The sequence below is a fragment of the Trachurus trachurus genome (genome assembly GCF_905171665.1).
Source record: "Trachurus trachurus genome assembly, chromosome: 16".
NCBI lineage: Eukaryota > Metazoa > Chordata > Actinopteri > Carangiformes > Carangidae > Trachurus > Trachurus trachurus.
Genome location: NC_139902.1, coordinates 32118174 through 32133598, shown reverse-complemented (window position 1 = coordinate 32133598; position 15425 = coordinate 32118174). Strand labels below are relative to the sequence as shown.

At 39.4% G+C, this 15425-nt stretch overlaps 1 protein-coding gene across 1 annotated transcript in view; it reads left to right on the top strand.

Annotated features, from left to right (window-relative positions):
• Positions 1-15425, top strand: part of LOC310999804 (atrial natriuretic peptide receptor 1-like) — a gene marked incomplete at both ends in the record, with an annotated part of 127886 nt that overhangs the window by 47662 nt on the left and 64799 nt on the right. The window contains 2 exons of the mRNA XM_083990370.1: positions 6046-6159; positions 14044-14179. Of these exons, the coding sequence (XP_083846496.1) occupies positions 6046-6159; positions 14044-14179 (250 nt within the window). The remainder of the gene's footprint in view (positions 1-6045; positions 6160-14043; positions 14180-15425) is intronic.

Sequence of the window (15425 nt, the reverse complement as noted above, 5' to 3'; positions counted from 1 at the left end):
CAAGTGTGGGTCAGGATATAAACCGAGCCACGTCTCCGGTTGTGTTGCTGTCGGTAACGTATGTCCCGCCCCTTCTTGATTCTGATTGGTCAGTGCGGGGAAAAGTGACATTGACGAGCGTAGCGCTGTTCTAAAAGTTGAACAGATTTCAACTCGAAGCGCTCTGAGCGCCGCGACAAAAAGAAGCAAGCGCCCAGGGCGTTTTACCCATAGATATATAAACATAGATGCCGCGTTCCATACTGCCGAACAGCGCCACCATGCGTCTGCTGGCCGCCATGTTGTGCAGGGCATAAATTCTAAAGGACTGCCGTTCTAAACGCTGTAACCATGGTTGTAACCCCAGATTTTGATTAAATCTATTCACAGGCGTCATTTACGCTGCGGACGTTAACTACATTATCCTAGAAGCAGCTGAAACAGTGTGCACGGCGCAGAGCTTCCTGTACGCCGGAGCCAACTCGCAATGTAGCTTCAATTAAGTAGTTCTCAGACTCTTTCTGTCATCTCCCGCTTTGGACAAAGAGGGATTTCAAGACGCACCACGGTGATATGCTTAATGTTTGGGTGCAACAAAGTCCCTATACAAAATCAACATCTAACCTGCATCTGCATCTGGTGGCTGCTGTTTCTCTCGCGCTTGGTCACTCGCTCACTCTTGATCCGCATATAAATTAATATTATATAAAAAATAAAAAAGGAAAACACACAGACACGCAAATTGAAATGACCAAACTGTAGTGTAGTCTATCAATTCAGTGACCTAGAGCTGTAGACCTGTAGATATTCCCAAATAAATTTAAATCAAACGCAACTGGACTTGGTTATTTTGTCTAGGAAGACGTTTCACCTCTCATCCAAGAGGCTTCATCAGTTCATGTACGCATCAGACTGATGAAGCCTCTTGGACCTGGACAAATGAGAATATTCACAGGCTTTAGACGTTCTGTGTCCTGCACAATATGGCGGCCCCGCTGACGTATCGCCAGATATAGAACGCGGCATCTACGTTTATATATCTATGGTTTTACCGCCGAGGGCGCTGTGAGCGCCCAACTCAATTGATAGCTTTCACTGACGTCACGTCCCAGGGACCTGGCGGTCAAAAGCAACATTCCAAAGTGGCCCCGCAATGGACTTTCTATGGACAAACAACCCAGTAATGACTTAAATCATCTGTCAGCGGCCGAGAAAGAAAGATATAAAAACAACTTTGAAGTTTTGGGCACTTGTGACCCATATTCAACACCAGCTGCTGTATACCAGCTGTTTAAAATGACCAGTTCCCTGCCGAAGCTCCAGTTGGGCGATGTTTATTACCTGGTGGAGAATCCATCATCCTCCACCGCTTGCAACCAATACCTCCGGTGTTATGGCTCAACTGGTTTCTGATTAAAAGCCCCATTTTGTAGTTTTTTTTTTATCTTAAAATAATGTTTCTGAACTCATTGAAGTGGTAGAAATGTACCTGTAACTTCCCTGTGTGGGAACACCGTCCTGGTACCGCAGCTCCGCTGAGCTCCACAGTCCGAGCTCCAGCCCACTGAGCCCAGGCTCCCTGCTCCTCTCACCCACAAACCAGAGCCCTTAGCTGGGCTGCACGGTGACCAGCTGCCCCCCCTTTACCCCCCGGAGCTTTGCTACGCACCGCTACCGACGGCAACGATGACGGCGGTCCGATAGCAGCAGGACCGGCGGCGGCGATGGTAACCCGGCGGGACCGCCCGCCACCGGACACCGGCAACAGCACCGCCCGCGGCGGCAGCGACACGGTAACGGGGGTCGGGACCGACCGCGGCGCGGCGAGGACGATGACCGGTGTTGTTTAGCGTATTTTCAGAGTGTTTTCCATTAGTTCGTAACTTTAACATGACAGGCTTTGTCATACTGTGCAGTGTTGTGCAGAGTGAGAGAAGTGTGGCGCTGACTGACTGTAGATTGGCGGAACAGGTTCACTCACAGACGCATATTGGCTGCAGTAACATGTGAACTGCGGATTTATTTGTGAATTTGTGACAAATCTGCGGACGGAAGTGCAGCACAGCTGTTGTTCGGTTCGGTAACCAGTTAAATCAGACACCAGTTGGGCCATAACACCGGTATTTTTGAAGCAGCAGGGAGCAGTGTGTGTTTTTCTGCCTTGTCCTAACCAGCGGACAGCGGGGAAGTGGATTGTTTTGACCGCCAGGGGGGCGTTCCATACGGGCCGTGACGTCACATGAAAGCTATCAATAGGGTTTGAATGTAAAATAGACGCCCAGAGCGCTGAAAACGCGTCTGGTGGACACAGCCCCTAAATCTGTTCAACTTTTGGAACAGCGCGCCGCTCATCAAGCGGCTCGGAAGTGCGACGGCTCGTTTTGTTACCTGGTTACGGCGGCATTCTGAGAGAGAGAGAGAGAGAGAGAGAGCGTTTGGTGGACACAATACAAAATAAACAACCATAGCTGTCCAAAGTGCTGCACAACATAGTACATAGAGTCAAGTGCTAGCAATATAGATAAAAACAGCATTTTTGAACATCTGCAACAATAAGATAGGGCAATAAGAACAATTACTGAGATAAGGTAAAAACAAATAAAAGCTACCAGCGGGTCAGGGTGAGTTGAAGGCCAGTGAGAAGAGGTGGGTCTTTAAAAGTGATTTAAAATATTACTTAATCTTTAAACTATTAGCCTATTCTTTAGTTACCCGAATTTTTGTACCCTAAAGTAAAGTGAGACATCAAAATGAGTAACTTCTCTAATTTTGTGTAGGCTACCTTATTGTGAAGTGTTAGTTTCTCTCTCTGTCTCTCACTTTTCTTCTCTCCTCTCTCTCTCTGCTCATTAAAGTGATTTAAATTAACACCTGAGCTCGGTGACGGGGCTGATGGGAAATCAAACAGACTGATTTAATTCGCTGGTTCTCAGACTGTGACTCATCCTGCTTCATCTTCATCATCATCATCATCATCATCATCATCATCATCATCATCATCATCATCATCATCATCGTTAATGATTTATAACATTGATACAAACCTGAACTTTTCCTGAACTTAAAACCTGTCAGACTTAAAGATGTTCAACTGTTTCCTTTGACCCTTTATTAGCCTATTTTTATTCATTTATCCTTTATTTAACTAGATAAAACTCCTTTTACCTCCTTTTTTTTTTATAAGAGTGACCTGGGTAAGAGAGCAGCACACACATCTCTACACAGATTTATACCATCAACATATACATTTACAAATAATAAGGCAAACAGAGCAGTGGATGGAAGTCAGTTTGAACTGTGTTCTTGTGCGATGTCGGGATCATTCAATGTTAATGAGGTTTTAATAACTCTGATTATTATTTATGCTGTAATTAGAAAAAACAGAAAAAAGCAGGTAGGATTAGAGACGTTATTTATGGAACCTGCAGGGAAACAGATCTTATTAACTTTCCTGTGCTTGTTTTGATCTTGTTTCTTTTTATATCATTTTAATACGTTCAGAATAAACTGAGTGATAAAGATCAACAACAAGTGACGAAAATCTCTGTTAATGTGAACGGTTCAGCAAGTGGAAGATGAAATGATCTCCAAAAGACATGAAGTTACAGATGACACATTCACTTTACATTTTACTATAGGCCTATATATTTAAAGCAGATATCAGTGGAATGTTTTTGTTAATATAAGTCCTAAATAGTCCTATTTTCCGTCAGCAATCACTTACATGAAGTATTTCAGCCTAAACACGAGTCTCTCCGTCACTCTGCTCTGCTGTAACCCGAGGAGAAAATTTTCCTTGTGGGATACAAGTGTTATCCAATGAGGAGAGAGAACGGCATGAAGGGCTGTGTGTGCAGCCAAGGGATGCGCGTGAATGTGGTGACGTAGCACGAGGACCAATTGATGCCTGACAAGGGCGGGGGCTGCTAACTCATGGTGCGTTCAAAGAAACTCGTACTTTGTGTTTTTCCTTCCTGTGAAGTCATACCAGTTCGATCTGGTACGAGTTCACGGGTCGGAAGTTACGAGTGGCCGTTATAGGGAACTTTCACAGACAACAGGATGGTAAAAACACGATCTACGGGTTACCTGGAACGCTACCAAGTTGTAGTTGTGACTTGAAGCTGTAACTTACGGTTTCAAAAGCCTGCCTTGAACGCAGCATTAGCCGAAACGGCCGTGAAGCTGATATCTGCTTTAATTTTCTTTTATTTTCATCTCAAAGGTTTGGGCCTCTTGCATAGTTAGTAAATATCTTGTCTGATTCCTTGGTCAAAGTTCTCTGAGAGCTCAAGTCTCCTGGGTTTCCCGTTCTTCTTCTGCTGCTGCTGCTTTGTTTCCCTTTTCACTCTGAAACTGTAGAAAACTAAAATAATTAGAGATGCACCGATCCAGTTTTTTCCGATCCAATCCGACACCGATACCCGGGCTGAGCGTATCGGCCGATACCCGATACCGATCCGATACTGTTGAATGAATGAACAGTATACGTTGCCATGTGAATGAAGGCTTCAGGCTTCACATAAACATTTAGCCTTGTTAAAAAAAGGTAACAAATTAACACAGATATAAATGTACTTAATATTATTTATTAACAATTATAAAACGGAAAGGTGAAATCCGGCGATCTGATTGGTTGTTAACCGTGGTATAATGAGCATATACCACGGCTACTATTCTAAAGCCTTATCACAGCGTAGGCTGTGGCTGCGTTCCGATCCACAGTTTACTTGGACAGAGCCCCCTACTCCCTACTCCCTACTCCCTACTCCCTGCACAGGGAATCTGCCGTAGTAAACTTCACTTAACCGATATATCACCAATCGGAACACCCTGCAACGTCACAGCTGTTTCCGGTCGAGTTTAAGAATAAAGTTTTAAAGTTTCAAAATGTTTCACGCCACTATCACCGTTTAGACAGATCTGAAAAGATTGAAGAAACATTACTATTTCTGTGTACACAAGCAGAGCAGTTTTGTGTTGCAATGCGTGGTATTTATTCAGTTTTGGGGCGTCAGGGTGTGTAGAAAGCATCAGTGGCTCAGCTGACAGGAAAGCTAACGGCTGTCGCTAAGCTAACGGCGGTAGCTAAGCTAAGGGGGGCAGCTAAGCTAACGGTGGTAGCTAAGCTAACACCAGGACGTCAGCTGTTAAAACCCCCCCGTAACTTGTCGGACACGACATGAAACTACTCCAGTTAGCTCAGTCATGTTGTAACTCAGATATTCGCCGGAAAAAATATTTTTTCATGGAGCGTTTATTGAGCCACTGAGTTATTAAAGTTAGACAGGTAGCTAACCATTAGCCCTGCCAATTTACGTAATATCGGTTGTCAACATCGTCAGTGAGGCTATTTTATTGAATAATATTTCTGGTTGAATAAAACTAGCCTACATGAAATTGATTGCGTATCCCTCTTTCATATTGTCATTATTGGTAACCGTTTTATAAAAGCAATATATCACGACAGGCCGTGGTATATGCTCATTATACCACGGCTAAGGGGCGTTGTTCGGCCCGACACGAAGCAGAGGGACGAACAACGCCCCGTAGCCGTGGTATAATGAGCATATACCACGGCCTGTCGTGATATATTGCTTAAATAACAAAGCTTTACATTAGCAGCAAAAAGAAATACTAAATAACACTCGATCGCTGTAACTGTATTGCTGTGTATGCATCAATAAAAAAGAAATGACTGGATCGGAACACTGGATCGGCCTCATCCGATATCCGATATCCGATCCAGCTAATTAGTCAATATCGGAGCCGATGTTTGATCCGGGTATCAGATCGGTGCATCTCTCTCAAAATATCTCAAAATAAAACACTGATGTTGACTAAAATATTCAAAAAGAATGTTTCATGTTTAACTTTATGTCTTTTGGAGATTGTTTCATCTTCCACTTACTGTAGCCTATTGATGAACTGTTCACATTAACAGACATTGGGTGCCTAAACGTTTGCATGATGCCACTGTATATTTATATATATATAATATATTGAATCCATTCTGTGTATAGAAGTGTTTTAAAACCTTCATCCTCCTCTTCCTCCTGTTCCCAGAGTGTGAAGATCCTGACGTACCGAGAGCCTCAGAACCCGGAGTACCCAAAGTTCGTCAGCACGTTGAAGAGAGACGCCAAGGAGATGTTCAACTACACCATCACAGACACGCTGGTCAGTGTCTCTGTGTGTGTGTGTGTGTGTGTGTGTGTGTGTGTGTGTGTGTGTGTGTGTGTGTGTGTGTGTGTGTGTGTGTGTGTGTGTGTGTGTGTGTTCAGATGATGTGGTTTCAATGAGATTAGATCGTTTTTGCTTCGTTTTCACTTTCAAATCATCTAAAACCTGATGAAATGATGTTTGTTGCTTTTCTACCAAACAATCACGTCCCTTCATGTCTTGAGAATATAATTTGGTCTCCAGGGCGTCTCCGTAGCAACACACACACACTTCAACACTGATGGAGCAGCTGACGGCGAACAACAATGTTGAGACACGTTTGACCTTCAAAAAAAAAAAAAGAAAACTGCAGCTGCTGTGATTTTGGTATTGAATATAATATAATATGATATGATATGATATGATATGATATGATATGATATGATATTTAAGCAATATCACACGAGAGGGAGTGCTGTTGTACTGTATATCAGCACGGCTGTGATTCGGTCGTAGGCACGAGGCCGCAGGCCGAGTGCCGCAGATAATCACACCGTGCTGCTACGAGCGCATTTTAAAACAGTAATAAACTACAAGAGATTATGATTTGTTTGTTTATTTAATCATTTCTTTGGCTCCGCCAACAGAAATAGTTCTGCAACTGGAAGGGAGACAAGGCTGTTGCCAGGCAACACATAAACATTTCATACTAGCTTGCTACTAGCTACAAGCTTCTCCACCGAGCTGCTTCCAGTGCTGGTTCTGGTTCTGAGCCCGTGTCTGATTAGCACCGGAGCAACAGGACCAGCATGAAGACACAGAGACGTTATCGATACCGTATTACATTTGTTTATCTGCTATGTAATCAATATAAACACAGTTGAAGCTAGCTGAGCTACGTGGCTAACAACAGCTAATGCTAATATCGAAACACATCGCCGTCAAAACGTAGTTGCCCCCGCGGCGATTTTTTCCCCAGCCGGGTTTAGTAGAGATTTATCTCCAATTAGACGGACCAGGTCAGGTCCAGGTTTTAATGTTCAGGTCAGTTTATAACTGTAGCAGCAGCAGCAGCTGTAGCAGCAGCAGCAGCAGCAGCAGCAGCAGCAGCAGCAGCAGAGAGATGGGGCAGCTCCTGTATGGGGAGCCTGGCTCTGACTTAGCTCCTGTCCAGCTGAACAGCGGAGTGATACTGTCTGTGAAAAGTCCCAGTGCTGTTATACTGTATATCAGCACTATGGAATGTCTCGTTGTCCAATCAAATTGCTCCGTTGGGACCGGTCGGAACTAACTGTTGTATAAAATACAATATAATATCATATCATATATATAATATAATATAATTTAATACAATACAATATAATATAATATAATACAGTATGATATAATATGATATAATATAATACAATACAATACAATACAATATAATATAATACAGTATGATATAATATAATATAATATAATATAATACAATACAATATAATATAATATAATACAGTATGATATAATATGATATAATATAATACAATACAATACAATACAATACAATATAATATAATACAGTATGATATAATATAATATAATATAATACAATACAATACAATATAATATAATACAGTATGATATAATATAATATAATATAATATAATAATGGGCCTGGATCTGATTGATTGATAAATAGATTTAACATTAATGAATTTAAGGTGGAATAATTAGTAGGAAACAGTGAATGTGGTTTAATAAAAACAGAGGAAATGAGGTCATTGAACGCAACAAAGGTGATAATTTAAAGACCGGAAATCAGAACAATGTATAGACGACGACAACAACAAACCACGTTATCATGCAAATGTGTAATTAGAGCTGAGAGACGGTGGAGAGACACTAATCCAGTCTGCTGATGTTATCACACACACACACACACACACACACACACACACACACACACACACACACACACACACACACACACACACACACACACACACACACACACACACACACACACACGTGCAGTAAAGTTGACAGGTTGTCAGAGGAGCTGAGATGTGACGTCTCTTGGTGTTACAGATCAATAACATTTATATTCTGTGAACAAACCTGGTTTAATGTTGGAATGAAATGAAATGCTAAGATAGATGAATGAAGAATTGATAAATGGATTTACAGTAATGGATGATTGATTGATTGGTTGATTGATGGAATGAACAGGAAGTAGTAGTGTGGATGTTGGCGGACTACTTTCTGTGGTGGATTAATCCATGTTTGGGGCTGTAGTTTAGTTTAGTTTAGTTTATATTACAGTAGTTGAGTGAACTTTATTGCCAATCACACTATATCCGTGGTGTAGTCTCATTTTTTTAGGTGGGTAAACTGTACATACTTGGTGGTTCTCAAACTTTTTCACATCAAGGACCCAAAATTGACACAAATTAGACCACGGACCCCCATTGGACAAAGTTTTGAAGCAAACACCAGAAGTACACAAACAATCAATGTACGTTTAAATTAGGCGTATACATTTTTGAAAGATTATAGAGGAATTTCTGGGAAAAAAAAGTGGTACAATTTCTCCCAAAAAGTTGAAACGTTTTAAGAAAAAAGTGGTAATATTTCGAAAAAATAAAATAAAAAAAGTGATAAAAGTAAAAATAGTATATAGCCTAGTAAAAAGTTTTTTTTTTTTTTTTTTTTTATGGTAAAATTACTCAAGAATTCTAGAAAAAGTGGTCAATTTTTTCAAAAGATTATAGAAAAAAGTGGTAAAATTTCTCAAAAAAAGTGGTAAAATTTCTCCCCAAAAGTGGTAAAATTTCGGAAAAATAAAAAAAAGTGATAAAAGTAAAAATAGTATATAGTAAAAAGTTTTTTTTTTTTTAAAGAAAATGGTAAAATTACTCAAGAATTCTAGAAAAAGTGGTCAATTTTTTCAAAAGATTATAGAAAAAAGTGGTAAAATTTCTCAAAAAAAGTGGTAAAATTTCTCCCCAAAAGTGGTAAAATTTCGGAAAAATAAAAAAAAGTGATAAAAGTAAAAATAGTATATAGTAAAAAGTTTTTTTTTTTTTAAAGAAAATGGTAAAATTACTCAAGAATTCTAGAAAAAGTGGTCAATTTTTTCAAAAGATTATAGAAAAAAGTGGTAAAATTTCTCAAAAAAAGTGGTAAAATTTCTCCCCAAAAGTGGTAAAATTTCGGAAAAATAAAAAAAAGTGATAAAAGTAAAAATAGTATATAGTAAAAAGTTTTTTTTTTTTTAAAGAAAATGGTAAAATTACTCAAGAATTCTAGAAAAAGTGGTCAATTTTTTCCAAAGATTATAGAAAAATGTGGTAAAATTTCTCAAAGGGGGGGCAAACAATAATACAAAAAGGGGTCAAATTTCTTCAAAGAAACAGTAAAAAGTAGAACAGAAAAATTGAGAAGAAACTGATAAAATTTCTCTAAAAAATTCTAGGAAAAAGTGGTAAAATTTCAAGAAAACGTTGTGGACCCCCTTGAACCCTGTCAACCCTCCCACTTTGAGAACCACTGACATTTACTTTAGTTAGATAGTTTTGTTGTACTGGGTTTACTGAAATATTTATGCATTTTCAGTGGGTATACTGAGTAAACCTGAGTATCTACACTACTGCACCATATAGGCTGACAGTCAACTACACAGGGGATCGAAATTACGTTTCCCCAAACTCTAAATGTGCAAATTAAAATTCAACACACGTTTACCACACACATATAACGTAAAAGTGAACACAGACATCAACAATGATTAAAGCAGAAGTAAGCGATCCGGTCGTTTTGGCTAATGCTGCGTTCCAGGCAGGCTTTTGAAACCGTAAATTACAGCTTCATGTCACAACTTAGCGTTCCAGGCAACCCACTCGTGTTTTTCCGACCTGTTTTACCTGTGAAAGTCACTATAACGGCCACTCGTAACTTCTGACCCGTGAACTCGTACCAGATCGAACTGGTACGAGTTCACGGGTCGGAAAAACACGAGTTACGAGCTGCCTTGAACGCACCATAACGTCTTGTCAGCCGACGGAGTTAGCAGCCCCCGCCCTCGTCATGGATCTATTGGTCCTCGTCCCTACAGAGAGGACCGCCCCTTCATGCCGTTCTCTCTCCTCATTGGATAAAACTTGTAGGATACCAGAAAAGTTTTCTCCTCGGCTCAGAGCAGAGCAGAGGGACTGACAGACCCGTGTTTCGGTCCAAACACTCTATGTAAGTGATTGCTGTCGGAAGATACAACTATTTAAGACTTATATTAACACAAAAATATCGCTTACTTCTGCTTTAAATAAACACATGTAGTATGTATACAGACAGACAGACAGACAGACAATGGCCTTTGATATTGTGGAGTAATAATAAGATGCAAAATGAAAAGCTGCCGCAGCAACAGCCTGAAAAAGAGCGTTTTCATTGTCTTTTATCCCTATGTCAGTTTGACTTTTTAACACTTCTATTTAGTTTGTAATGTCTGTCGCACTTTTAAATCCCCGTGCACTTTAAAATTGTTTTTTATTTATTTATTTGTCTACCAGCAAGCACTTTTTAATCTGTTATTTTACCCAGCAGACACAGTAGCATCTTCTTCTTTTTAAAGTATTTTTTATGAATTGTGTATTTTATTTTATTCTGTGTATAATTTGTCCTGCTTTTCTTCTTTTTAAGGCTGCTGTCATGAACTAATTTCCCCTCGGGGATAAATAAAGTATAATCGAAAAGTGCAAAGTGCAGAAAGCAGCATAGACATGTAGCTATGTTATATATATATGTGGAATTTTCTTGAGTGTTTAAAGCTGTTAGAAGTCAGTCAGTGTTGGTTTGATGACAACTGATATGAGATAAAACATCTTCTGATGTGTTAGAATATTAAAGTAGTTAAGTTATTATTATTAAATCATAGTTTATTTGTTTTTATGATGAGATGAAAACATCAGTGTGAGACAGAAACACTTTGTTTTTCCTGCTGATGAGACTCACGAGGACAGAAACTGTTTAATATTCAATAACATTTGGTTTTTTACCAATTTAGCACTGCAGGGTAGAAACAGCACGAAGTCAGCTGTGTGTGTGTGTGTGTGTGTGTGTGTGTGTGTGTGTGTGTGTGTGTGTGTGTGTGTGTGTGTCAGTGTTGAGTGTGATTACAGGCAGAGAACAGATTTGTCTCCTGCTGCCTCAGTGGTAAACACACACACAGACACACACACAGACACACACACACAGGGAGGAGGAGGAGGGAGTTTAATTGATCATTAATTCAGATTCAGAAACTGTGACGACAAAAAAAAAGAAAAGAAAGAAAGAAAAAGAAAACAAACAACTCAAATCACTGGAGGTGTTTTTTCTTTCTGAAGAACAGCAGGTCTGAGGTTCACACAGTTTAAACGTCCCAGCAGTGTGTGTGTGTGTGTGTGTGTGTGTGTGTGTGTGTGTGTGTGTGTGTGTGTGTGTGTGTCTGTGTGAAATGTCAAACAGTTAACTGACAGTTTAAAGCCAAAGCTTTGAAACAACACACACACACACCCGGGGCCAGATGTGTCAAACTCACACAGATGTTTTGTGAAGAGTAAAGAGTGAAAACGTTGATAAAACACGTCGCTGAAAGCATTACCAAAATAAAAGCATCATCTGAAAATAGAGACAGGGGATGTTATTTACATTTATATTAAAGCTCCTTCAAAATAAAGGTAGATGTTTATATTAAAGCTCCATACAGTATAAAGGTAGATGTTTGTATTAAAGCTCCTTCAAAATAAAAGTAGATGTTTGTATTAAAGCTCCATACAGTATAAAGGTAGATGTTTGTATTAAAGCTCCATACAGTATAAAGGTAGATGTTTGTGTTAAAGCTCCATACAGTATAAAGGTAGATGTTTGTATTAAAGCTCCATACAGTATAAAGGTAGATGTTTGTGTTAAAGCTCCATACAGTATAAAGGTAGATGTTTGTGTTAAAGCTCCATACAGTATAAAGGTAGATGTCCATGTGTAGTGTGATTATAAAGCAGCTCTAGGTTCTATATTAATACTGTGAAAGTATCAAAGCCTCAGTCCACAGAGAAATGCACACAGCCTGTATTCAGAAACTGAGCCTTAAAACCAGCCGTCAGGACTTCCTGTCACTTTGTGATGTCACAACTAAGCCCCGCCCCCTCACCACCTGGACGACACCATCCAACAACAACTTTGCAGAATTTGGTTTCTGTGAGTGTTTTATTCTGAAATCTGCTCTATTTTGTATTGGATCACTTTAGAAAACAGTCAGCCAATCAGAAGAGAGGCTCAGATCCTCCTCCTCTCTTCTGATTGGCTGACACCGACCTGTTGTTACTAGAGCTCCAGAGAGAAGCTGAGAGAGAGAGAGGAGATGGAAAACTACACTGAGATGGTTTTTCTTTTCTTTTCTTGATCTTCTTTAAAATAAAACACAATAGGAATAAAAAAATAGATAAATCTAAAGTTTTTTTAGAGATTGAAAGTTTGATCCTTTGTTGTCATGGAAACGAGTCCTGTTCTAATTAAAGTGAAGCAGCAGTTTTTCTGCTCCGGTACAATAAGCTCAGTGTGAGCTACAGCCGCTGTTTCTGTGAAGCTGGAAGGAAACCAAACCTATCAGAGGGACGCCAGGGTGTCCCTTATCAGCCACCATATGTGTGTGTGCGTGTGCGTGTGTGTGTCAGAAACAGTGTGTGTGTGTGTGTGTGTGTGTGTGTGTGTGTGTGTGTGTGTGTGTGTGTGTTAGTATGTGTGTGTTTCCCCTCTCATTTATTCAGTTTTTCAGTTTTGCGCTCATCGTCGTCGTCTCATTAAACGCTTCGTTCTCTTGTGTCACTTCCAAACTTTTCTCTTTTTTAACTTGTTAACGGAGCATCGCTCTGTTTCCTCTCTCTGTTTGCTTTTGCTTCAGGCTAGGGTTAGGGTTTACGATTATTGATTATCAATGATTGATTATTCTCACCATTAAAGATCCATCACTGTGAACTGTAGAGAAAAGTTTAGAGTTTGGGAAATATCAGAAAACGTTTTATTTCTATTTTAAAACAATATTTGTATTGAAGTTTCAAGTGTGAATCAGAATTTTTGGTAAAGTTTTATTATTATTACTGTAAATGATAATAATCACAGGGCATAGGCTACTTTCTGCCCTTTGAATGAGATGGTAATATCATTATTATGGTTTGTATCACACGTTGTGGAGGAGGTGGAGTGGAGCACTGCCATGTGAGAATTTCCCACAGCAGATCAAAAGAAAAGAACAGCAGTAAAAATGATAATTAAATAAAAAAAGAGATTGTTAATCTCAACCAATAACCTCTGGGATAAATAAAGGTTCAATACAATAAATAAATAAGTATTTTTGATTTGATCTGATATACGTACATGAATGTACAAATACATATCCCATCATGCAGTCACACATTCATACAGACAAACAGAATAAAATTAACAATGACAATAACAGCAATAAGTATAAAATAACAGATTGCAAATTAACTAAAAATAATAAGTAAGTAATTGAAATAAAACGGAATAAAAGGAAAAAAATAATCTATTTTCAATGCAACAGAAAAATAAAAACTTGTGTGATAGGAATTAACCCCTTAATTCAGAATATATTGGCTGCATGTGATGTGTGATATTTTCTCTATAATTTAAAGCAAGAAACACTGACAGTGGGATATTTATCATATATATATATAATATGATAAATCCATCATAAAGTGAATCTCTGCAGCAACTTTAAGGTTTAAACCGTCTTCAGACTTTTGTCCAGTTTGTGTTTTCATGGTTTGTGTGTTGAAGCTCCCAGATCGCCGCTGCAGAAATGAAGATAAAATGTTTCTTTTATTTAAATGTTTTAAATATATTTGACGTTGTGTGTGTTTGCAGATGAACATCATCGCCGGAGGTTTCTACGACGGCCTGATGCTCTACGCTCACGCTCTGAACGAGAGCATGGCGGCGTCTCCGGGGCGACCGCCGGGGAAAGTCGTCACCGGCAGGATGTGGAATCGAACCTTCCGCGGTCAGTGCAACGTCTTTATATACGATTTTTATTTATTTATTTGATGCGTCCTGTCACCACTATAGTTGGGACCAAGGTCCAATCCATTCTGGAAGTTGATATTCTTCGTGTCTATAATCCGCCGCTCCGTACCGCAAATCTGGTTTAGCTGAAGTCTGCAACCGAACTAAAGTTTGCAATCTGTCATAAAATGAGAATTTAACAAAGTATACATATTAAATAAACCAAGTGGATTATGGTATTTAAAACTGAATAAGTATACTACAAAAGAAGACAGGAGGTCGTTTGTGGCCAGATGTAAAACACTTCAACAATCATTAACACGACTTCACAGAATGTAAAACTGAGAAGTTAATAATTACCGTAGAAGTAAAAAATTATAATCACAGAGCTACAATGTTAATGTTTTGTGGATGTTCAATTAATATATTATAGTATGTAAATTATATAGGACTATAACATAATGAATAATATACACGAAAAAAAGCCCAACTTCGGTTTGGATTGGACCTACTGTATGGTGGTGCCGGTGTCCGCCATCTTCCCTGCACACGGATCCCTCTCTATTATCAAGTCACTGTTGTTGTTGTTGTTGCCATAGTTACACTACTGCTCGCTCTCATTGGCTGTTGTTGTTGTTGTTACTACTGGGTATTGGATCAATATCAAACATGTTTTGGTGTTTGTTTAATGATTCCAGATGTGACATTTAAAGGGATATTTCAACATTTTGTCAAACTGGCCCATTGCCATAATCCCTATAGTCATAGCAGTAGGTTCGTTACCTTTAATTGTCGGTGCAAGCTATTTTTAGAACGGCGGAGCAGAGCCGTGAGCTGCTCAGAGCTACGCTAAGGAGGCTCATTATGGGATTTCTTGGTTTCCCTCATCAAACTCATCAAATACACAATCCAACAACTCCACAACGCTCTGGTGGACAAGTTGTGACCTGCACATTCACCACGCTATGAGATAATAACACAACGTTACCACACAGAGTTGTTTTAGAGGGAAATTCATGCAAAACCTCTGATGCACGTTGCCTTCAGGGACAGTTTTTCATCAACAGTCTCTGTATTTCCCTCTAAAACAACTCTGTCTGGTAACGTTGTGTTATTATCTCATAGCGTGGTACCGAGTATCGATTGAAATGTGAACGTTTCTCGTCTCAGTGTAAATCCTGCAGAGTTCCTCTTTAAGTCAGTTTCAGTCATTAGTAGTAAAACGCTGAGCAGTGGAAACAGAC